At 35.3% G+C, this 25,862-nt stretch overlaps 3 protein-coding genes across 5 annotated transcripts; all 3 read right to left on the reverse strand.

Annotated features, from left to right (window-relative positions):
* Positions 1-3,867: 3,867 nt before the first annotated feature.
* Positions 3,868-6,384, reverse strand: LOC110820136 (uncharacterized). The gene has a single exon (XM_022049547.2). The coding sequence runs from the start codon at positions 6,121-6,123 to the stop codon at positions 4,117-4,119; it is 2,007 nt and encodes a 668-aa protein (XP_021905239.1). The 5' UTR covers positions 6,124-6,384; the 3' UTR covers positions 3,868-4,116.
* A 4,812-nt stretch (positions 6,385-11,196) lies between these two features.
* On the reverse strand, positions 11,197-15,813 carry LOC110820171 (uncharacterized). 3 transcript variants are annotated; one of them, XM_022049600.2, is made up of 9 exons: positions 15,428-15,809; positions 14,849-15,041; positions 14,595-14,692; positions 14,189-14,294; positions 13,719-13,936; positions 13,379-13,421; positions 12,470-12,723; positions 11,559-11,965; positions 11,197-11,472 (listed from the first exon to the last, which is right to left on the reverse strand). In XM_022049600.2, the coding sequence occupies exons 1-8, from the start codon at positions 15,610-15,612 to the stop codon at positions 11,563-11,565; spliced, it is 1,500 nt and encodes a 499-aa protein (XP_021905292.1). In that variant the 5' UTR covers positions 15,613-15,809; the 3' UTR covers positions 11,197-11,472; positions 11,559-11,562. The 3 variants fall into 3 exon arrangements, with proteins under 3 accessions (XP_021905292.1, XP_021905294.1, XP_021905293.1); XM_022049602.2 differs by lacking the exon at positions 11,197-11,472 and adding an exon at positions 12,053-12,132 and having other exon boundaries at positions 11,824-11,965; positions 15,428-15,813; XM_022049601.2 differs by lacking the exon at positions 11,197-11,472 and adding an exon at positions 12,053-12,135 and having other exon boundaries at positions 11,824-11,965; positions 15,428-15,813.
* A 659-nt stretch (positions 15,814-16,472) lies between these two features.
* LOC110820273 (V-type proton ATPase subunit d2) lies at positions 16,473-20,391 on the reverse strand. The gene is made up of 10 exons (XM_022049711.2): positions 20,081-20,391; positions 19,419-19,539; positions 18,665-18,772; positions 18,479-18,581; positions 18,008-18,088; positions 17,840-17,925; positions 17,657-17,716; positions 17,511-17,559; positions 16,906-17,040; positions 16,473-16,777 (listed from the first exon to the last, which is right to left on the reverse strand). The coding sequence occupies exons 1-10, from the start codon at positions 20,259-20,261 to the stop codon at positions 16,646-16,648; spliced, it is 1,056 nt and encodes a 351-aa protein (XP_021905403.1). The 5' UTR covers positions 20,262-20,391; the 3' UTR covers positions 16,473-16,645.
* Positions 20,392-25,862: the final 5,471 nt, after the last annotated feature.

The following is a 25,862-nucleotide window of genomic DNA, read 5'->3' on the forward strand; positions in this document are numbered from 1 at the left end:
TTCATACCCCGTTCGGTATGAGACAATGTTCACAGTAGGGTTCCCTATGAACCCGGTCCGTCCACCATCTCCCAGGATATCTAGTAAGACTGTCACCTCATCCATTTATCAAATCACATCCCATTCCTATTTGTCCTTAGTCTCCGTTACCAACACAAACATAAATACATAAACAAGTAACGTACATCCAACAAAGCAAATATATATTAGATTCCCAAAATCAAACAGCAGTAAAGTAAGCAGTAATTCATGTATTTAAAATCATAAAATAGATAAATCAGATACCATAATGCATTTAAACTGTAAAATAAATCAAGCAGGAATCGACAGGGAATAATATCCGATTTCGAGCTCCATTAGCAACCTTAATTAATTTTGCATATCTATTAATTGCACAAAATACAGTATTACCATTTATTTAAACTTTAATTCCATGATAGGAAATAGAGTGAGGGGTCCTTACTTGATTTGACGCCGAAAACTAAATTTTCACTGCGCCTACGGGCGGTTCCTAGGTTCCCTAAATTTTTCTCGGGAACTGAAACGCGCTTACGATATCTACACATGTTCCAAATAACCTAAAAATTAGACCCAGGGTCTACTCAACCAATTTTAGAATTCCGGCATGGCAGCTCCACCGTGCTCCAGCGACAGCACTGCAGTTCGCGGCGGCGATCCACCTCGGGTTGGCTGTTTTTGGCCGAATTCATCCAAACTTGCATCAGTTCCTGTGAGAAAACACACTTAGGGCCCTCGGTGGGCCCAAAAAAATACAGAAAATCGAAACTTACTAATGGTGGGGCTCTCCGGTGTGGCGGCTTCTCCGGCTCACGTCGCGGTTGAGTGTTTTGCTCTGGTCAACCTGTAGAGGAGGAAACGGTGATCACAACGGTGAAAAAATCTTATTGAACGGGAATCGAGAAGGACCTCATCGGAGACAAAAATCGAGACACCCCGCGGCGGCGCCGCTGAGTTTTGGCGGCATTTTTCGGCCAATTGGCCAGTGCTTTTGCTCCAATTTGGCCATAGGTGGATTTAGAATCAAATTCTGAGCAAATGGTAGAATTGTTTACCTCATTTGGCAGCCAGAAATTGCTCCGGTACGGCGGCGAGTGGCGGCGGCTGGGCTGTCTTCTCCGGCGAGGGGCTCTGGCGGATAGGGTTAGGGTTTGGGTGCATATGAGGTTATTTATACCCATCCGCTTTTGATCTTATCCGTCCATCGCTTTTGATCTGGACCGTCCGATCGTGATTAAATAGGGAATGAATCTGAACCGTCCATCGCGATTCAATATGGACCGTCTGTACGCTATTCAATCTGGACCGTCCGTGCACGATGCAATCTGGGCTGTCCGTGCGCGCGAGAACAGATCTCAGTCGTTCGATCGCGCGCACGCGGATCACCCACGTGGCTCCCTCCCGCGTGGCCTTCCGCGTCAGTGTCTCTGCCACCTGGCGTGTTCTGGTTGGCCGGGGCTGCTGATCAAGCAGCTGGCGCGGCACAAATTTTTTAATTTGCGTTTTGACCCCCGGTTTTCGATTTTTCTTTCAAAAATACCATAGAACCCAAATTTTCACCTATTTTCTCTAAAATTATTTTCAATTAAATCTCTAAATAATTTTTACCCCTTATTATTATTATTATTAAAATAAATTAAATTAAATTAAATTCTATTAATACTAAATTATATTTATATAGAATAAATTAAAATAAAATAAAATAAAAAATATGATAATAATAAAAATGAAAAGAAATTTTTTGGGTGTTACAAAAGACAAATTATCAAATTAATTTTTGAACTTTAGCACTTATAACAATTTAATTTTTAATATTTTTTTATTACAAGTTTTTGTTTATTTATTTTATTTTTGTATTATTTTTAAACTATTTAGATATTGTATAATCATGTTGCATTTTTTTTTCAATTATAAAATAAAAAATTAAACGTTTAAAACAAATAAAAAATCAAATACTAAATTATAATTAAAAAAATATTATGAATTAAACTGCAATAGATATGTGTCTGAAAAAGTTGGTTGTCTATGAAGATCAATTCAAAGTATGAGAAATTTAATAAAATTGTGAAGAACCCTGTTTTGAAGTTAGTATTTTTATGATTTTTATAGACTTAAAACTCTCACTAATATTTATTGAAATTTTAAACATTAACAAAAAATATTGTCTACCGTGAAATTTTTGACAATCTTCCAAGAGTATGGTTTTAATGTTAATTTAATGTTGTGATGAAAATTGTGTTAACAAAAAATATTATTATATTCCTAATATCTTACATACAGTTTTATAACTCATTGAAGATGGTAAGTATTTACAAATAGGTGTTGTATAACCTTTCCTCTATCAATGAGTAATTTTTCCCACACCTAACAAGAGAATACAAAACTATAGATAAAAAGCCTCATAGAATATATATGTTAATCACGCGTAAATTAAGATAAAATCAAATTATCAATATATATTTTCTTATACATTACACATTGACTTTAAACGTGCGTGTGCGTGCGCGTGTGTGTTACAACCAAATTTTCTCGAGATTTCGTTGTTGTAAGTTTTGATATTAACATTATAACACAAGAGCAGCTTCAACATAAAAGTTTGATGAGTGAAATTTGGTTTAGACTCCATGCACTTCTAATTGTTTGTATAATTACATATTGTAACTACATTTATAATTATATACGAGATTCCTCATCCATTTTCCTCGTTCCTTATGTTTTCGTCAATTGAGGTTTCTTACATTTTGTTTCTTTTGTATGTGTTTTAGGCTATCCATTTCACAAGTCCAAGGTATTTTTCCTCCTACATCATTACTGCTATTGCTCTACTGTGAATCATCCTCTTATTTACCACATGGGATTTTTAACCTTCATGGTTAAGCATTTGTTTAAATATATAAAACGTAATTTATTCAAATATATAAAGGTTTTCATTATAAATACAAATATGTTGTACTTTACAGATCTCGTAAAGAGCATGTAATTGTCTTCCTTGATGTTTTATTATGTCAAACATTCACCAAATCGGACTACTAACAGAGAGTCTAGCATGCTGTAGCCGACACTTCTTTAACTCCACATACTTGAAAGATATTAAACCAAGAAATCTCCTTTTTCAAAGAGCCTGTAAATCCATTGACGATGGAAATACAACTGGCACTTGGCATGATTCTTGGATACCTTATTTACAAAGTTTTAGGCCTATTTCACTAACATTTTCTGGTTTCATGTCAGTGAATTAACTCATTTACGTGAGTACCAAAAGTAGGGATGTCAACATCTTCAACTACTTATATGATAACCATGTTATTGAAATTCCATTCAAATCAAAATTGCTGAAACAGATGAAGAGGGCAAATGGATCTGGAGTCTTAACACTAATGGAAAATTTCCTGTCAAAAGTGAAGAAGGCATTTCTGTCAATTGGAAAGCTCTATGACATGCTAAATTATGGAAATGCATAAAGTGATGAATGCTTGCCAGGCCTGGAATACTGATAATCAAAATCCATCTTTTATAAAGAAAAAGATGTAAGCTGCAAAGGCAGCAAGACATATCCTTCCCTACTCCCTGATCTAGCATAGATTCAATTACCTGGTTTCTACACATTGAAGAAACCAAGAAACTCCATTCTCTTATTGATCCTATAGACCCCAAAATGTGTAGCATGAAGATGTAAAGGATCATATATCTTTGACCAGTTCCTAAGACCAGTTTCCAAAAACCCAATCCCAATTAAGCTGACTACAAACCTAGCTTCTACATAGTGAAAATAATCAAGGATAAACTAACCCAACATAAAACTATAAATGTACCGCTCCCATGGTATCCAAATTTACCGAGGAGAAAAGCTTAAAAAGAACACATAAATCAATCCATAAAACCATGCTGGTACAGCATAAACTAACAGATAGGAGTATGACAAGGTTAGCAAATAGCTGAGCGAGACATCCAAAGGGGCAGCTGGGACTACATGATTCTGTTTTTGAAGAAAAAAACCATCAAACAAACAAACCCTAACTTCTGGCCTCAAGACTTGCCTCTCTCGTGAAATTAACGTATTGTCTTCAAATGGTACAAACTTTTTTGTTTTTAAAAGCTTCAAAACTGCTTTCTTTTGTTTCTGAACAGGGTATCTCTTTTCACATAAACATAAAAGAGAGCAAAGAAACCTACTGCAGATACTGATACTGAAGTCCATGGAAAAGGTGGATCCTTGAAACATTTAAGTGTTGCCTCGATTTCTTGGGTTGCATGGTAAACAACAGAGTGCATAGCATAAAGATCATGATCAGAGGACCTCAAGAAATATAATGCCATCTCAAAATCAAAATGTGATAATGCAGAGACAGCTTTGTCCAGCTTGTACTTGAACAAGTTCCACCTCTGTACAAACTCAACACGTCTATTCTGTTTAAGGAGATTTCTATCCCCGCCATGAACAGCTATAGATTCAAGAATATCAATAGCACTTGAAATACTGTAATTCAAAGACGTCAGGAGAACATTTCTCCGAGCTGCATCCTTTTGTACAAAAGACATTGTCAAGCTTTCTGAGAATGGCCCAAATGGTGTCTGCCCGACACTCCATGTGTAATCCACCAAAGTACTATTATGCCTCGGGCTCCAGGACAAATGGGTAGGGGATACACCCCACATACTCTGTAAAATCGAACCAACAAGTGGTCTCTCGAGCTCCCTTGTATGCAGAAACACATGATGACCATTACAGCTATAATCACTCACAGTCTGTGAACTCTTTGTCCTCACAGCAATAACCATATCTCTAAAGGCAACAGATTGATGATACCTATCAAGCAACAACTGCGTGTTAAAATCCAAATCAAACACGTACACAGGAATCACCCTACCAAAATCCTCCTCAGGGATTCCTGCCAACCGCCTAAACTCCTCGGCAGACTCAGTTAAGGTCTGGTGCAAACGCTTGGAGTCCAAATACTCACTCACAATCAAAGTATAGTTATCAAACAAGAACCTAGAAGTAAACGAACTAAGGGAGCGGGAAATGGCGAAGGAACAAATCGGGCATTCCTTATAATTCAGACTGTAAGTCTTGAACCTCAAAGACTGATCCCCCAGCAACAGACCACCATCATCAACCTCATCTCTAAATGTCCTTTCAATCAAATTCCAATCCAAACCACTGGAGTCCTTGCTATCTGACCCGTAAACATGTATAAACTGAACAATCAAAGAATTCTCGAAATACACAGGGATTCTCAAAGAAGGAACCACGAGTACCTGATAAGCACTCCAAACCAGCGATGCCAAATCAGCGAGCAAGGCCTTCTGGGACTTCGGTCTTCCGTGCAAAGCCGCCAAGGGGTGAAACTCTCCTCTTGGAAGGACTCCATCGCCCGATAAGGCCGGCCCGTAATCCACGGGCCCTGCAGCTAGGTCAATCCAGACATACCTCTCCTTGCCGGTCCAGATGGTCCCCAAGCATTTGGTGAAGCCAGGGGAGGATTCTCCGTGACCATAGCTGTAAGCATAGGGTTTGGATTGGGAACCCAAAGAGATCAAGTAGACATAGAGCCCCTGAGTGGGTTTATCCTTTTCGAAGTCCTGGCGAATGATTTCATCGATAGCATGGTAAGCGACGGAGATGAGAGGGGAGCGCAGAGAGGAAGCGGTAGCGGCAATTTGGGACTTGAGGGTATCGGAGAGGAGAGAGACGAGGGAGGGAGAAGAGGGAGAAACGTCGAGATGGAGAGAATGCTTGATGGCCAGCCGGTGATAGGGATCGGATGAGATATGGAAATGATCAGATGATTGAGAGGCCGAAAGGAAGGAGGAGAGGAGGGAGGATGAATCAGGGGGGAAGGAAGTGCCGACAAGGCGAATGCGGAGGGAGAAAGAGAGGGAAAGGGAGAGGAGAGAGGGGAGGAGAGAAGGAAAACGGAGAGGAGAAGAGGATGAAAGAGAATTCTTGAGAGAGGAGGAGAGGGAGAGGAAGGAATCGTTGGAGGCCTGAGGATCAAGACGGGATTGGTGATTGAGGAAGGTGTCAAGGCCAAGAATTGGGGCTGAGGTGGATGTGTTGACGAAGAGAAGGAGAAAGAAGAGAGTGAGAGTCTGGATGAGCATTTTGGGGGATTAGGGTTTGTAGCAGCAGATGCTGCCTGCAACGGAGAAGACAGTGAAGTGAGTGATTATGGACTAATCCCGTAAAAATTACAGGATACATATAGTTGATCGGATTTCACATCGTTTGGAGTTAGACATGAAAATGGGATACAAAAACTCAACGGGAAATGTGAAAATGGAATTTGAGATCAACAGAAGAAGAAAAAGACCTGAGAAATCATAAAGTCACTGCAGGAAGAGAGTTTGGGGCTTTCAGCATTTTGATCTGCTTGTATAATAATAATATTTCTATCAAAATGTTAAATTATTTAATTTACTAATTTATTTTAAATTTAAATTAGATTTATAGAATATAATTTTTATAGTTATAATATAAATATTATTTTATATGAATAAATTTATATGAAAAATAAATAAATTTTTAATAAAAATTTTAAAAAAAATTATGACAGATCTTAGGACGAATGAGATGTGAAAAAAAATATATGATTAAGAATTTATATAATGTATAATAACAAAGTTTGTAATTAATTAAAAATAATTTGAATAAAAATGTAATTGTATTCACATTCTAATTCTAAATTTATATTTAAATATATAATATATAATTATTATATTAAATAAATAGATATTTAGCACTTACATTCTAAACATTAGATTTATATTAATATAGTTAAAATTTATTTTTATACTAAAATATCTCAATATCCCATTTTAGTTATATATATATATATAGATAGAGTATATTATCTCTAAAACGATTTGTCATAAATATACCAAATAAATTAAATTCATAATTTAAAATAAAAAATACCAGAATATTATACTAACATAAATACAAGAATATTAAATTAAATAGTTATTGGTTTGTCCACAAAAATTAGTCTTTATTTAAAATTTTTAATTTTAAATAAAAATTTTGTAGTCTAAAACTGATATTAGTGAGTGCAAATATAACATTTAAGTAGTATGTTTGATACTTTTTTGTAACGACCCCGGAAATTTAAAATGAAATATGTGTATTAAAAATGTCAAATGCGGAAGCGAAGTCAAAATTTCGATTAACATCCCTTACACTAAAACAAAAAACGTGCTCAAAATATAAAAAATCAAACTAACTAAAAGAGAAACTCGAAAGTAAAATCTATGAATATGATTATGGAGTCTTTAGGCGTCCCCTTCGTCGTCTTCCTGCGGAACGGGCTCGGGAACAATGTCTTCCTGATCTGAAATGATTAAATAAGGAATGAGCTACACTAGCTCAGTAAAGACATCACGATATCTCACCGTCACGGAGGTAAATGTGGGTAGAAAATACAAAAAGACCAATTGTAACGCCCAAACATAGGTATTTTTGTAATTTTCTCATTAATTATTTTTATTAAGTTTATTTTTTAAAAAAAAAAAGAGCGCCACGTCAGCAGTCACGTCAGCAGGCCCAGTCAGCAGTCCTGGCCAACCAGGACCTGCCACGTGGCAAGACCACGTCGACCGGGGACGGGCTACGTTGACGATCCGCGTGCGCGCGATCGGACGGTCCAGATCAAGCTTGCGCACGAACGGCCCAGATGCAATCGCACGGACGGCCCAGATTCAATCAAAAACGGACAGCCCAGATTAAATCAAAATGGACGGCTGAGATCAAAAGACAAAAGGGTATAAATAGAACCCCAACACCTTACCACAAAAACCCTAGCCGTCTGCCCTCGCCGGAGAAGACGAACCAGACGCCGGAGAAGCCGGTCGCCACCACCCGCCGCCGCACCAGGGAGATTTTCGACCGCCGATCGAGTTAAATTTCATACCCCCGACTCGTTTTTCCACGCTGATTTCCTCTGTGGCCAAATCGGAGCCAAAATTCCTGCCAAACGGTCGGAAAACACGGCCAAAACCCAGCGGCGCCGCCGCGCCCCTCCTCGGGTTTTGCCTCTGATGAGGCCCTTCCCGGCCTCCATTTGATGCAATTTTTATATCACCATGATCACCATTCTTTTCTCTACAGGTTGATCGGAGCCGAATCACCAAAACACGAACCTCACCGGAGAGCCGCCGCACCCGAGAGCACCGCCGCCGGTAAGCTTCGGTTTTCCGTAATTTTTTGGCCCCACAAGGGCCCTAGGATTGTTTTATCGCAGGTACTGATGCAAGTGTGGCCGAATTCGGCCGGAAACGGCCAACCCGAGGTGAATCGCCGCCGCAAGCGGCGGCGCAGTCACCGAAGCACGGCGGAGCCGCCGTGCCGAAATTGCGATATGGGGCAAAAAGGGGCCCTGGGCCTAATTTGGGATTTTTTGGAACACGTGCAGGTACCGGTAGTGCGTTTCAGTTCCTCGGAAAAAATTCAGGAAAAATTAGGGACAGCCTGTAGGCGCACTGTGAAGCCGTATTCGGACCCCGAAACGAGTAAGGACCCCGCACCCTATTTTCTATCACGGTATTAAAGTTCAATAATGATAAAACGGTATTTCTTGAATCAACGAATGTGTGAAATTGTTTAAAGTCGCTAATGGAGCCCGAGTCTAGTGTGTTTGTCGGTTAACTGTTATTTGACCTATTTTACAGTTTTAAATGCAGTATGAGGTTTGATGTTTTCATTTCATAGTTTCGTGTGCATATTTTACTGTTTTATTGATTATGGGTTGAATGACTGAGAAACCGATGCTGTATGTTGTCTTGTTTGGCATAAATTACTTTCTTGCTTGTTTGTATGTGAATTGATGATGCTGACTGAGGAAAAGGAGAATGAAAGATTATGTAGATTGATAATTGTATAATGTGGTCAGCTTGACTAGATATCTTGGGAGATGGTGGACGGACCGGGTCCGTAGGGAACCCTACCGGGGTTGTGGTCTCTCATACCGGACGGGGTATGGGGACCTTATGTGTTTTGGCGCCCATACCGGACGGAGTATGAGGACGGCCCATTTCACCCTCATACCGGACGAGGTATTGAGGTTTATAGTTTTGGCGCCCATACCGGACGGGGTATGGGGACGGCCCTGGAATCTGATTACAAGTGTTAAGGGTTAACGGGTAGCGGGACCCCTATGGATCCCCATGGATACTAGTAGGCTGGTAAATGAGGAAAAATATGTTGTGTAATGATTGAATTACAAAAGGCGTGATAAGTATTATGTTATACAGTTTATATGATTTCATGATGATGATAATGTTATTGCTTTCGTATATTGTTTTATGAATTTCACCCATGTAAGTGGATGGTAAAGGTTTTATTATTAATAAAAGGATTTGTTGTAAATCATGCTCCATTGGTCTTCCTCTTTTACCAGCCTACTAGTATCCATGGGGATCCATAGGGGTCCCGCTACCCGTGAACCTTTAACATTTACAACCTGATTCCAGGGCCATCCCCATACCCCGTCCGGTATGGGCGCCAAAACTATAAACCTCAATACTCCGTCCGGTATGAGGGTGAAACGGGTCGTCCCCATACCCCATCCGGTATGGGCGCCAAAACACATAAGGTCTCCATACTCCGTCCGGTATGAGAGACCACAATCCCGGTAGGGTTCCCTACGGACCCGGTCCGTCCACCATCTCCCAGGATATCTAGTCAGACTGATCACATTATACAATTATCAATTTACATAACCTTTCATTCCCCTTTTCCTCAGTCAGCATCATCAATTCACACACAAACAAGCAAAACAGTAATTTATGCCAAACAAGACAACATACAGCATCGGTTACTCAGTCATTCAACCCATAATCAATAAAACAGTAAAATATGCACATGAAACTATGAAATGAAAACATCAGACCTCATACTGCATTTAAAACTGTAAAATAGGCCAAATAACAGTTAACCGACAAACACACTAGACTCGGGCTCCATTAACGACCTTAAACAATTTTACACATTCGTTGATTCAAGAAATACCGTTTTATCATTATTGAACTTTGATACCGTGATAGGAAATAGGGTGAGGGATCCTTACTCGTTTCGGGGTCCGAACACGGCTTCACAGTGCGCCTACAAGCTGTCCCTAATTTTCCCTGAATTTTTTTCGGAGAACTGAAACGCACTATTGATACCTGCACGTGTTCCAAAAAATTCCAAATTAGACCCAGGGCCCCTTTCGGCCAATATCGCAATTCCGGCAAGGCGGCTCCGTCGTGCTCCGGCGACGGCGCCGCCGTCGCCTCGGGTTGGCCGTTTTCGATCGTTTCCGGCCGAATTCGGCCACACTTACATCGGTCTCTGTGATAAATCAACCCTAGGGCCCTCGGGGGGCCAAAAAATTACGAAAAACCGAAGCTTACCGGCGGCGTTGCTCTCGAGTGCGGCGGCTCTCCGGCGAGGTTCGTGTTTTGGTGATTCGGCTCCGATCAACCTGTAGAGAAAAAAATGGTGATCACGGTGATATAAAAATTACATCAAACGGAGGCCGGGAAGGGCCTCATCGGAGGCAAAAACCGAGGGGCGCGGCGGCGCCGCTGGGTTTCGGCAGTGTTTTCCGGCTGTTTGGCCGGGATTTTGGCTCCGATTTGGCCACAGGGGAACTCAGCGTGGAAAAACGAGTCGGGGGTATGAAATTTACCTCGATCGGCGGTCGGAAATCTCCCCAGTGCGGCGGCGGGTGGCGGCGGCCGGCTCCTGCGGCGTCTGGTTCGTCTTCTCCGACGAGGGCAGGCGGCTAGGGTTTTTGTGGTCAGGTGTGGGGGTTCTATTTATACCCTTTTGCCTTTTGATCTCAGCCGTTCATTTTGATTAAATATGTACCGTCCGTTTTTGATTGAATATGAGCCGTCCGTGCGCGCGGGGACGCATGTGGGCCGTCCGATCCGCGCGCACGCAGATCGCCCACGTGGCCCTTTCCCTTGACGTGGTCTTGCCACGCGGCAGGTCCTGGTTGACCAGGGCTGCTGACTGAGCCGCTGACGTAGCTGCTGATGTGGCGCTCTCTTTTTTTTTTTGTTTTTAAATTAATACTAACAAAAAAATGCCCAAATTGTTTGGGCGTTACATTTTTTGTGTTACCTCCATACAAAATGTTATATTTATTATGTAAATTAAACTATTTATTCGTTCTATAATTGATATTTCTACCCTTTTATAGAATTGTAACTCTAAATATTTTTATTATGAGATTAATTGTGTTATTATCAATATATTGTGCAACCTAAAATGATATTGTACACTCAATATCATTGTTTTTGTTGTCTGCTTTTACTAATTACTACGATATTAGTAGTAATACTGGTATTAGACGAGCTGTGACTTGTTTGAATGCTTCGACGCTTAGGTTTTGCATTTTCTTCTGTTGCTTGCCATCGCCTTCCCGTAGTTGATGATGCTTCTCATTCTCCAAATCTCCAAACCGAGATCTATAAACAGGATGAAATTCAACTTCAGCTGCTTAAAAAAGAATTAATCACCACAAAAGATCTTTCCAAGGAAACAAAAGCAAAACCTTTTCAGCCATCTGAGCAATCAGAATCATACGTCTGTGCATTCCAAAATTTTGAAGCTTTGCTATCTTCGAATTCTAAAATGGGACATGAAGCATTCGAGAAATCTCTAAACCGTAAAAAACCACGTCTACAATATCCACCTGTAATAATTTGGCACCCATTTACAGCCATGGCTGAACATCCCAAGTTGGTGCTTGATCTCTCATCCTGGCTGCATACCAAAGAATTTGCTTTTCTTGCAGTGTCTGTTTCCCAAACATTAATATAAACATCATCTGGTCCTCCCATTACTATTTTGTAAGGATCCATGTATAACAAAGTCACTGGACCAACATGTCCATCCATCTCAGCAACTGGCTCGGGTTTCAGTATGCCCTGGTTTCTCCTAATATCCCAAAGAATTGCCCTGCAGTAAAAGAAAGGAAATGAAAGAAAGAAAATGAAAAGAAAATTTTTCCCTGGTTTACTCAAATCAAACTAGTATAACACGTACATCTCGTTCCTTGCTCCGGATTAACTAGATCTATCTTACTTTGAGATTAAGGTTTCAAGCAAAAGAAAGAAGAAAAGGACCTGCTGATTAACAATATAAACAAGTTAAAAAATAGTAGATAAGAAAACCTTGGCAGAGAAGCTTGTGAAGAATATATAATTCATTCTTATAGTGTTTCAAGAGCTATAGGCTGACTGGACCTTCCGACATCCCATAAATATTTCATCAATTTATATGGCATTTTGAGCATATAAGGAAACAATGATACTCTATTTATATATCTCCAAATATTTTCATCAGTAAGCTTGATTTCTTTTTCCCCACCCCCGCCCTCCAAGCATTTCCCCCCTTAAAGGCCCTTCGTGAATTATAATATCACCACAACATTAACAACTCTTGCTACCAGAAGATACTTACTTGCCGGTCCCACCTGTGCAGACTAAGGATTTTGATGGCAAGACGTCAAAGGCATTCAGTTTTGGTTCACAGATTGCTGCTCTAATAACCTTCTCCATTGTCCTTAAATCAATTGCTACAACAGAAGTACCAGAAGCAACATAAAGTAAGGATTCATGGCACTTCATGTTTACAGGTGCACCCGATACTGAAGTCATCCCCACACAGCAAGAAGACCGAACAGAAGATGAGGCTGCCGTATCCCAAACTCTCACCTATATTTGAATTTCTATAATCATCAGATGAGCTAATAGTATGACGGCAAAATACAAAAGAATCACTTCCTACCAAGAAATGAAAAGCTTGCTCTTCCTAACTTCAAATATTGTGTACTCTTGCCCCAGGTTAAATTCATGGCACTCCTATCAAAACTATCAGTCAAAATATGCCATTTATTTTATCAGGCATTACCTTAGCAGTTGTATCGTTAAAATCTTTATCAGCTCATTTTTGCATCCAAAATTTCACACAGATAATGAATTATAGAAGTGGAACAACCATTATTGTAAGCCATGTCATTAGACAAACAAGTAATAACATCTTTCTGGTGCCACAGGTTACTTGAATGGGTTACCAATTTTTTAAGCCCCAATTAAAATCCTGAAGGATGTTTCCCCAAGAAAATCAACGGCAACCTAGTGCTAAGATAATGCCTTTAGACAGGGGTAGGAACTACTCTGCAAACTCAATACATAAGGATGAAACTTTTCAACATATGTTGACCCAAAGAAATCATCAACAAGAATATGATACTAGATATACAAAAAATTAGGAGAGAATCATTTATCATGAAATTAGGAAAGGAATCATTATTTACCATTTAGCAGTCAAGACAATAGATATTGTCATAAATTACATAGAGACGAGTACCTTAGAATCTTTCGAAATTGTTGCTAAAAGAGATTTTCTGTGCCTGGAAGGATAAAGTATCAAAAAAGTTAATATGGATCACTTGGAGGAAAAGTCAAATCTCATGGTAGAGAAATTCCATCTCCCTGCAAATATTGTAATGCATTTTTTGACAGAACACTTCTTATGATTACCCACAAGTATACTTAACACTTGTGTATGAACACCTAAGTCACATGATTTCGGGAACATACAATAGAACTTTTTCCATTTTATCTCTTTGTCTTGAAAAACGTGCAAGATTCAAGAATAAAAAGAAACAATAAGTTTCCATGAACTTCTACACCAAAGCAACTCATACCCAGCAACTGACATCAAATTAACTGGTTTCTCGTGTCCATAGAAAGTAGCCTTTAAAGCATGCTGGCGACTTTTTCCACTTGAGCTAAGTGACCAAAGGCGGATTGTGCCGTCTTCCCCACCACTTGCCAAAATCTTCCCACTATCATCACCAAGCAATTTGTCTGACAAGGTGGAAACTGCACCATTATGACCTCTCAAACATCTCTGGCAAGAACCCTACAGCAAAGGCGTAAAACTGAGACATTATGAACAATAAATAGCATACTGACACAACATTCCTTCATGCTCTTAATAATAAATAAAACTATCCCCCAGGCTGATGGCAATATAACAGCGGTAAATGTAATTCCAAATGATTTCACGAATGAAGAACAAGCATGGGCCAATGAAGCATCATTTGGAAGGAAGGATATAAGTGACTAAACTGAGCTATTGAACAGAAATTGAGACAAGATACTTATGAAATACCTTCCACCACAGCCGAATAGAGTGATCACTGCTTGAAGTTACCAAAATATTGCCTTTTCTCTCGGACTCACTCCGAAATAAAGAAGTTTCAGCAAGGGAAAATAATCTGCATACCGAGAAAAGCATTCTTATGCATTAGGAACCTCTTTCTTTTCAATTTATTTATTTTTTGAAATAATCTTGCTTTTCAATTTATAACCTACCAGTTAAAGAAACCTCCAAGATCCAATTGGTCAAGGTTAGCTAATTTTTTTTTTTTTTCTAAAAAAAAGAAAAAGAGCCATGAGTCTTGGTCTCTTGCAACTAAAAAAGCACAATGATGTCTTAAAGCATAGAAAAATTGCTATTTCCAACAGATCAGTATATAAAAGAATTAATTGTAGAGAAGTACACCAGAAATCTTCACCTCATACAAGTAATTCTTGCATTGTGATCATTTAGTTCAACAAGAGAGACACTTCCACTAAGAAGGTTAGCAATCTTCACCATCCTTATCAAGGAACCCTAGTTGAATAAATACCAAGCAAAATAAAGATCATACTACAGGAGAACCAAATCCAAAAACATTTGACTACCTATTTTGGAGCAAGTAAAACAAGAATAAACAGATTACACTCTTCACCAGATACAAGATGAGGGAAAAGGTGGCGTGGGGAATACCTGCGAGAAGAAAATAGTTTCATCTTTCTCTAACAATATATGATCAATCGGTTTTGCATTAGTTGTATAGAAGTCAGCAACTACAGGATCAGAAAATTTGAATTGCTGCAATGTAGTACGTCTGGCTAAATAAGCTTCCCTGATTCCCGATGTTTGGAATGACCCATCAAGTGTTTCTCGCGGCCAACGTTCCCTATGAAATTCCAAAATCAGGACCACCATTAAAACAAGGATTCATCATAAAACCGCGATTACGTGAAGGAAAAATTAGTGATCTTGTTAACTCCGTAACATTTTCCTCCAAAAATTTGAAAAAAAAAGTTAGGCTAAGCATATAAATATAAGAAGTTGGTCAAGTATCATGGTGTTCTTCGAAGTAATTAATCACCTTATGATGCCCATATCTGGATTTTTTTATTACCTAACTCTTCATATGCCGCTTAAGATAATCGAGTAATAAGAAACTTGTGACGAAAATCAAAAGGGACAATAAATTAGATAGCTACGTTAAAAGTTTGACTTAATTCAAACGTAAAATTGAGAAAGAAAGGACAAAGGCGAGTGTTGAAATAGAAGAACCTGAAGAAACGTTGCCAAATGGAGTCAGAGTAAGCGATGCGCTTGAGGGATCGACAGGTCGTAGCCATGTTAGAAACATCTTGAAGACTGAGGTAGCGGGCACAATGAGCCAGCGAATCCTCGTTTAAGTCCGTAATTGTGGTCGTTGAGCTGTGGTTCTTAAATGGCGGTGATAGGTCCGCCATCCTCGGTGAATTTCAGATGAATCTGGGCAAAACCCTAGAAATTTCACTATTAAGAGGATTGGAATAAGCTTTTCTGCAACAAGAGAGAGTTCTAAACATGACAGCAACTCACGGGTGGACTGGGAATTGACCCGCTGAAGCTCATGTATTGGGGAAGTAAGGAGCTTTTGCCGCTTTAGCAACAAGAGTACCGACTTAACGGTGAAATTTGCCTGGCCTCTTTTTCCCTTTTTTATTTTAATTAAAATTCTAAAACTTGTAAATTATCTAATTAAAAATTTTATTAACAGATTATTTTAAAAATTTTACCCAAAAAAATATATATGTTTTATTAAAAAAGATATCGTAATTAAATTTTAATAAAAAAATATTAAAATTAAAAATTCACAAGTGCTTTTTTTTTTTTTTTTTCTTTTTGTTGTAGTGATTTTTTTTTCAAAGCCATCTTCTCAAAGATTAAAATTTGTATATATTGGTCGTTTTCCATTAAAAATAAAAAATTATTATTATTTTTTTAACTTCACAATTATGCTAAATAAATAGTCTGACCTCAAAATATTCGTATACATATGTATTAAAAATCTTAATATAATTAAAAGCACGTCAAAATTGTATTAACTGTAGTAAAAAAATATTATATTAAATATCTAATAAAAAATTCCATTAAAATGTATCAAATTACTGTGTACAGAAATCTAGTTTTATAAGAAATGAAGAATTGAAATGAACGTTAAATAATCCCACTAAATAGAGGCAGCACGTCACAAGCACGTTGCATTTATTATCAAATACAATAATAGATCCATCCTCTAACAACCATTAACACATTTGATGTCACAAAGACTGAATCCAAGAGTTAATTTCCCCTTGACATAAAAATTTTATGTCTAACACAGCTCACATACAGTGCAGGTATTTCGATTCCTGCAGCCGAAATTAATCAAATGGATACTGCAGTGAATGGATGATGATATACAGCAGATTAAGCAGAAGGCCAAACGTTCATTTCTACCCATTTGCAAAACCAACAAAGCTAAAATATGAAGACCACACTGTCATGAACTCTCGATTTCTGATTCTGCGCAACACATTCCGATATCCACATCAGGTTCCTGATCTCCTGCTCTCTTAACCTCATGTATGCAAAGAACACCCCATAGTGAAACTACAGATGACAAGATTCAACAGAGATTGCGTTAGACCGAGTTTTAAAGAGAAAATGAAGTTCCAATCAAATGGGCTCGACTGAAGTAGGAATTCTATTGTACTGCTTATTCTGATAAGACAACAAACCTGCTGCTCAAAGGCTAAGCAAAGCCTTTTCACCTCTTCTTCATAAAATGCCTTGTCAAGCATCTGGCTCTCTCCATAGGATAACTTGGAGAATATGGACTGATAAGGAGGGTATTTTTCCATAACACCACGAACCTGTACCAGCAAACCAACAATAAATTTTAAATAAAACCAGGAAGTATCTGATTCAAAAACCCCAAAACTTATTACATATGCCAATGCATGAATTACCTCCAAAGAATATGTGCCAAACTATGCATTATTTCCCAGAACAGTTTAGCAGACATGAAAAGTTATAATTTGCATTCAGATGTTGGTAAACTTTTGACTCAGAAAAGAAAGTTTATGAAGGATTTTTAACTATTTACAAGCTATTTCCTTAAAAATGCTTGAGCTCAAGTACAGTGATACATAATACTATTCACCTTCAACCCACAGTGACCTAAATGTTAGCCTGCCCTATATTTGAGTCCATCTAAAATTTACTGACTCAGATCATATTGAAACTCATAAATTTCACATATTTGTTTAGACATGTCCAACCACCTCAAAATTATAAGTAGATAGCAAATATGCATCAGTAAATATTACTAATTTTGTCAAACCTGATCTATATCCTCACAGACAGCAAGTTCCTCATGGCCATAGGGATAACTGTAAAACAAGGAATCCACAGTAAGAACTGACGTTCCAACATAATATAATGCTTTCAACAGAAAATATAGTCAAGCATTGAAGTTTTTAAGCTTACAGTAGACCGAAGCTAGAATACAATTTCCTGCGATCATCCCGAGTAAGCTCAGTGCCAATGCTGCAGAAAACAAACCTCATAAGTGGTTTCAGGAGCATGGCCAAAAAGCTAAAAGATACAACCAAAGCCATCTTAAATGTACAAAGAAGTTTGAAAGTACAAATTAGTCAGCAGGAGCAATACCTATTTATGGTAATATTGACAGCCCTTCTGTCCGCCTCAAAGGCAAGAAGATCAGACATGATCTCTGCTGTAGCACCGCCAAGTTTCTATTAGAAACACGCAAAACTTGATGAGCAACTAGACCAGTATGTTTATATTATTCTTCTTAGTTTAGCACTCAGCAATCACCTGACAAAATCTGTAGAAGTCCTCAAGGTAGGCCTTGTAGAGGGTGTTCCTCATAATCTCTATGTTCATGTCATCCAAGTCCTATAAAAAAAACAATGCATAAAGACCAACTAATATTTAATAAATAAAAAGGCAAAGAATATTTTGAGTCGTTCCATGAAAATGATGCACCTGCTCTGACTAACAATGATAATAACAGTGAAATAGCACATATGTTTTACTTAGCTTGTGAAATGAAATGATTCATGTCTACACTGGAATCTCATGCTACTTGCCTTTGGTTTATTGTCCTAATCTAACAACTTCTTTCAAACCCAAAACAAATATGTCTGATCTAAAGATTTATTAATACCAAAAATATGACTGTCAACTAATACAAAAAAACTACCATTTTAAAAAGCAACATGCAAAATGTACATTATTCAAGAACACAAAATAAAAGTTGTCACTAACAAGTGTGAACGTATCTACCTCAGAAGTAATACATTCAGAGAAGTAGGGAGCCAGTGGTGTGTCCACAAGCACCAACCTGTAAAGCTCACGCATATTCTGCGCAACAGCAAGGGTAGCGATGCTGGGAACAAACGGGAAAGAGGATGAGAAGAAAGTAAGTCTGTTGGGAGAAACTGAAATACATAATACCTAAAGCTAGAGTACCTGTCAAACATGCCAAGAGGGTGGCATTTCTCTAATAGTTCATTAACATCTCTCTCGTGCAAAGTTCCAGTGACAATCAAGACAACATTGTCAATCATGTGCCCATATCTGCAGAAAAAGCTAGCGTATAAGTATTTTCCTCACTAGTAATTGAATTCCATAAAAACTGGGATGTAAAAATCTTCTTCACATGCTACATAAATTATCATACATCCATTTTGGGCTCTACAAGGCCAGTCTTCCCAACAAACAAAGAACAAGTTTTAGAAGAATAGATTGGAGCAAAGTGAGCAGGAGATAACTAGGTCAGCATTGAGATTGCTAAAACTAAAATGCATAAAATTAAGGTCAAAACTAATTTTGTCAAAGTTGCTGCAACTAAAGTCTAACTTTAAGAAGTTGTGACACAAATCTAATTCTTCTCCATCAATAGATCATCATATCACGTTCATTGCATTTTCACAACATATTTTGTTGGCCACACAGACAAATCAGCTTAAGGATGTTACCCTATCACATCAGCCAAGCATACAAGATCATAACTTGAACACCACCATACTTTAGTGGTCTGAATAACTGCTCAATACCTTGGGTTGAAACCAAACTCCAAAAATCAGTTTTTGGTAGAAGTAACTGTCTTAGGAGATTAATCATTTTATAGATTCAGCTCTTGATGAACAAATATCCCAAATATATACAAAGGCCTTCAACAACGCCTAGCTGAACTTCTAAAATGAAAACTACATTAACATACGTGATATACTCAAGAAAAGTTGACAGCGGCTCTGTGGCTTGGCATAGCATGTGCTTGTACTCATCAACCAGCTTAAGGGTGCATTTCTCCACAATTGTAGTCGTGTGCAATGGGGAAGGCTCTGCAAGCAAGTTATAAAAGAATCAGGAAGAAGTATGACAGGTTAAGTCAAAAAATAATTGTCTACCTACTGTTAAGCCGTAATAATCAGACGAATAACATAATCAAACCAGTGATTTGCATTACTTCAACATACTTATTAATCATGGGTTATAGATTGTATTTAGCAAAATAATGCAATTCATACCCCAAATCCCAAATTCAAAATTACAGTAAAAACCTCATAAACCTCATCAAATATCCAAATCGACTAATCAAATACCATCAACAGGCTAGTAAATCAACTCAATCAGATCGACAAAACACTTAAAAATCACATATCCTAATACAGCACTCACTTCAATTGTCCAGTGCCCGAAATTAAACCCTTTGAGACCTCCGATCAAGTCTAAAATTCAATCCACATAAAACAATTTAACAAAAGGAAGAATATAAAAAATTACACTTTCTGTTCCTCGCTAAAATTTCCCTAAATTCATCCAGAAAAGAACAAACGATAAGAGGGATCAAACGGAAGAAGAAGAAAAGAGCATAAAACGCACCGTTTTGAAGGTACGGGCCGTACTCGGTGGCAGAGAGGTGCATCTTGATGTCGTCGAGGGTCTCACACTGGCAGAGATTGTTGTAATCGGCAGCGGTGAGAAGGCCCGCCCGGTGTCCCCTGACGATCGCCTCAAGATAACCTCCATGGATGTTGAATGTCATGGCCTCGAATCCGTACATATCTTTCTCCTTCTGGGTATCTCTCCAATCCAGAGAATCTGAGAGATCTAACTACAGGAAATTCAAAGGATGATTTAATTAAAAGAACCAGAAGGAGAAGAGAGGTGGGAAAGAGCAGTAATTGGTTTTTGTTTTTGTTGATTTATTTTACAGAAACGGGAAAGAGATTGGTTATGTAATTACAGTTGTGCCCCCACGTCTTAAACAATTCAGAAACGTTGATTAGCAGATCAGAGGTCCGAGATTGATGATTAAGCGCTTCCAATGAACTGGGCTTGAGATTAATTCCAAAGTTTCTCTTTTAATAATAATAATAATAAGCATTCTTCTCATAACATTTTTAATTGGTGAAGTGATTTTTTGTTTTTAATTTTAGAAAAAATATATACATATAAATTAAACCTCATAAATAAGAGAGAAATCTTATTATTTTTTCTTGGTTTAAAATGAGAGTCACTTAGGAAGATGAGAATAAATTTTTCTTCTTTAATCCAAACAAGCCTTAAGACAATTCAAAATTTCCCTCTCATTTTTTAATGGATATGGTCTTTTAAAACAAATTTTAAAGTGTTTTATAAGAAAAATAAATATTTAAAACTTCAATAATTGAAACTAAATTGGTAATTTGTCACAACTTCTGTATTTTTACTACATGCATATGTTATTGGTCCTTAAAAGTACAATTACAAGAAGAAAAAAAAATTCATTTGTTAAATTTTTTATATTTGAAAAAGAGAGTTAACACTAATATTAAACTATTAGAAATTTATTCACATTTCAAATGATCATGTTCTTGAAACACTAATTTCTGAGCCTATAATGACTTAATAGATTTTTATTTGATTTAAAAGATAAGAATATAATACTACAAATCTAACAAGCTATCTAAGATAAATGAAAACTACCATAACTTAGATGAATACAATAGATCATCGCCAAGATTTGTTTAATGAAAGTCAAAATACTCAAGATTTTTAATTGATTGGATTTTGTTCAATGTTGAATTGGTTGAATGATCATCTATTGAAACTTGTATAACATATAAAAATGAATTTAGTTGATGAATTAAACTCATATAGTATGAAGCTCATCGAGAATGTGCATAATATAGTCATTTAACATTTCATTCCGTCTTTATTTTTCAATTTTATTGTTAACTAGCTTGTGATAAATCTTAATTCTAAGCTGACCTAATTTTATAATATATTGATGGAGTTGATGAAGCTTAAGAGACAAGTGTAGTTGGTGGGCCAATTAGATTATAAGCCTTAGATAAAAATGTAATGACAAAGCAAAACAAAAAAACAAAACAAAACAAACCTTGTCAACCTAGTCAAGAAAAAGGAGAAAAAAATTCAAAGAATGACCGTAGAAAATAAATCGTAAATTGAATTGTAATTGCTTACAAATTAGAAGAGTCTAAACAAGGTTGAGATGGATCAAGAGTGGGAAATACTAGCAAAAAAAAATTTGCATTAGTTATAGGAAGCATAAGTTTAGGTTTGTCAAGTAGTAGTATACGGAAATTGAATAAAGTATACTAAGCTTATTATGAAGAATTTAGTTTATATTTTTGTGTTAGATGCATTAGGACATATGTTTTCCTTTAATAATGGATGTCATACTTATTTTATAAATTAATATTATGGTAGTTCTTTAATTTAAATAGTTTATTTACTTAATTTATAATCTCTAATTATTATAAGATGAACGGAAAATATAAACTAAAGGTACCCATGACTCTCTATATTAAGTCATTTCAATGATATTACGATTAAAAAGTTACTTAAAAATTAATTGATTCAATTACATAATTATAAATAATTAAAAAGATGTGAATATTATTTTATTGGGGAATTCACTAAGACTCCCTTCAGTGGAAATAGAGAAAAGGAAATATACTTGTTGGATATTTATTCATGCAAATTTTTATAGGCTTTATGTCTACAGAAATTAGGAATGGCTTCATTACCTTTAAAGATAATCTCTTTATATTTAGATATATATAAATGTAATAAAGTCTATATGAATATAAATGTCAGTACAAAATCTTAGTAAGTATGTATAAAAGAAGAGAAACAACTTAGAAAAAATATTAAAATATTTTGACGATATTAATATCAATAATACTTAAATTTTGAGTGTTTAAAATTATATTAGAATTGATAAGATTATCTCTCAGCGACTCTTCTTTAAACATCAAAGATAAATATTATTATTAAAAAAAAAATTAACTTAATTAATTAAACATAATTCAATCACTATGAGTAAATATATTTTTATTAATATTGTACATTCTTTATATTATATAGTTCCGACTAAATAAAATTTTTTCTAGTTAATTCTAATAATATTTTACGTTTAAATAAGTTTAATCAAACTATATGATATATGAGTAAAGATATATAATTTAGCTGAAATTGAATTTATTAAAATGGTCCATTAATGTATAATATAATAACTTCCAAATTGGAAAGATAATTTTATATTTTCAAACTAGGTAAAGTAGGTAGGTCTACGGGGATCAGGAGTGAGGAAAATCATGACATGGTATATTACTCCATCATGACTAGACTTTTATGCCATCTATATATATATATATATATGTATATGTATATGTATAGGTATATGTATATACAAATACACACTACAAAACCAGGGAATATAATGAAGCAGCTGCATGTATAGATTGAAATCAAGCGGCGAGAGGAGTTTTAGTGTGAAGCAATGATAACAAAATAACAAAGATCATGTCATCAGAGCTTCGCATTTTTCTCATTACTTCTAAGACTCAAGAGTCGCGTGCCCATTTGGATTTTTAACCACCCTAAAATCTTCCTTTCTTTTCAGCCAAAAAAAAAACGCAGAGATCATCTTCACACCTTCCATGTTCATGAGGCCTGAGCTTTTTTTGAAAAGGCAAAAATGGTAGCAAGGGGTTTTGTCAATAAAACTGGGTGTGAGTTTTGTTTCGTGCAGTACCCATCAACGTTTTCATGTTTTAAGGATACCAACAAAACTATATATATAGACATATACAGATATACACATATAGACATGTATATATATATATATATATATACATCTATCAGCTAGCTCTTTTACTTTTCTTCTCTTTTCCTGATTATAAGTTGGATAATTTCAAAAGTTCCACGCCCCCCCTTCCCTCTGCTTCCACATTGCACACAAAATTCGATCTTCCTATGATGTCCCTAGCTAGTTTTTTACCCTAATTTCTTATTATGAAGAAAAATAATTTATAAATAAAGGCTATATTATCTTTATTGCACAAGCCTAGTCTGTCTCTATGATTATATAATAATATATATAAACATATATAGTAACCGACGGACTGCATGCATTCTGTGTACGAGCCTTTCAAAATCTTCGTTAGTAACTCTCTTTTTTTAGTTATAATAACTAATTAATTTTATTAAGTTTTTTTTTTTTTTTTTTCTTAGTGATGAAGTATTTTTGGACCACTCTTTTTTACGTCAACATTGACATTTAATTTTTGGAATAAAATTAGAAATATAATAAAAATGGAATGAAAATAACACCTTAGTACTTGTAATTTACTTACCCATTAATAAATATTTAGGGTAATAATTAGTGAGGAAGAATATAGTGATTTTATTTTTAAAAAATTATTTTAGTAAGAAAATGCAAGTATTTTGGTTATCTACTATATATATATATTCTCTCTACTATGTGAATATTTTCATAAAAGAGAATTTAAAGAAACATTTTTAAAAAGGAAAGAGAGGGATTATGAAAATTTAGTATATTAGGTAGTAGCTTTCTAAAATATAAAAAGGATTTTTGATTTGACTCAATTAAAACCTAAGTCTCGAGTTTACAAAATGTTTTATATACCCAAAACTTCACGAACAAAGTTTATTCAAATCGATAAATTAGATTAACGAAATTATAATTAATTATGTAAATATCATTCATGAAAGTCTCTTAATTTACCAAATATCATATGAGCAAAGTCTATGATATACTCTTTAATTTTCATTATAAAAAAAAAAAAAAAAAACTACTTCACCAACTATTTATTTATCTATATTTGTTCAAGAATGAAATTGAATAAGGAGATAAATAAAGTTTATTTTCATTAATTCACTAATAATTATTTCTTTTGATCTAATTTTTATTTTTATTATTTTTTTAAAAATTATATTTTAAATTAATTAATAATTTAAATTTAATAAATAACAACTAATAGGAAGAGATTATTATAAGTAATAACATTTACCCGTGAGAGGAAAATATGTTTGTGACAATCTATTGATCTCATCATGCAGGTTATAAAAATATGAAATCAAGAATTTCCAAATAGACATAACCTCTTTTAATTAACAAATTAATCTCAAGATTTATCATAAAAGCTAAAATTTTAATATGACTATTGAAAATTAAAAGGAAAGTATTATATATATATATATTATGCCTTAAATAGAAAAGATTGCATGCATTCTGCAATCTCAAATCTCTCTCTCTCTCTCTCTCTCTCTCTCTCTATATATATATATATAAGAACTACCGGAAATTCTTACATATCACTTCCTCAGATTTTTAAAATGAACTTGGTTGAATAATGTACATTTTAAAATATAATTTTATTTATTTTTTAATTGTAAAAAAAAATTAGTTATATAATTCAATAAAATTTTTAATCCTATTATAATTAAAAAATTATTAATGGGTTATATTTTTACTCATATATCTTAATTTAAATATATGTAATAATTATCTATTTGAATTCTTCATTGATTATTTATCAATTTTGAATCATCTATTTGTTTTCTAATTATACATTATATAAATTTTGAATCATCTATTTGTTTTCTACACTTTATTATTTATCAAAAAATAATGTATGATAGTTCTTTTATATATTTGTTAAAATTCTTTTGTTCTCATAAAATTTTTGTTTATGTAAAGTAATATTTATGTTATTTTTGTATAACAATTAAAAAAAAAAAAAAAAAAAAAACTCTTTTGGAATTATATCATGCTTATAACATATATTGAAAATCTAATTTAATTTTACATAAATAAAAAAATAAAAAGAAAGATAAAAAAGGTGACTTAGATTTTTTTCTTGACGTTTATGTGTTGAATATTTTTGTTTTAGGTAGGAATAATATATACAACTTGTGCAATAAAAAAGTCTAAAATGACTCTCCAATGTGAAAACGAACAAAAATTATTTTGTTATGTTTTGGTTATATTTGTAATTAACTTATCTTTTTGGACTAATATAAGATATTTTATTAATTATATTTACGAATATCAACGTAAAAATCACTCTGTGGGCGGATACTAAAACGTGTTCGGTACAGATCTTTGTTTTTTTACGGGTACGATGTTCACGTGTAGTCAGGTGTATGCGTAAAGTTTATTTGTTTGTTATTTTTAATTTCAATTTAAATATTCAGTCTGTGAACAACATGTCATTTAAAAAAAAAACTAGTTAGTGTATGTATGTATTTTATATTACTCCGATATGATGATTAAGACAAACTTAAAAGTAAAATTATAAAGCTGCTAATCTAAGAAATGTTCAGGCGGATCAAAGTCCATAGTCAAATC

This window comes from Carica papaya, chromosome 1 (genome assembly GCF_054855325.1).
Source record: "Carica papaya isolate Zhongbai chromosome 1, ASM5485532v1, whole genome shotgun sequence".
Lineage (NCBI taxonomy): Eukaryota > Viridiplantae > Streptophyta > Magnoliopsida > Brassicales > Caricaceae > Carica > Carica papaya.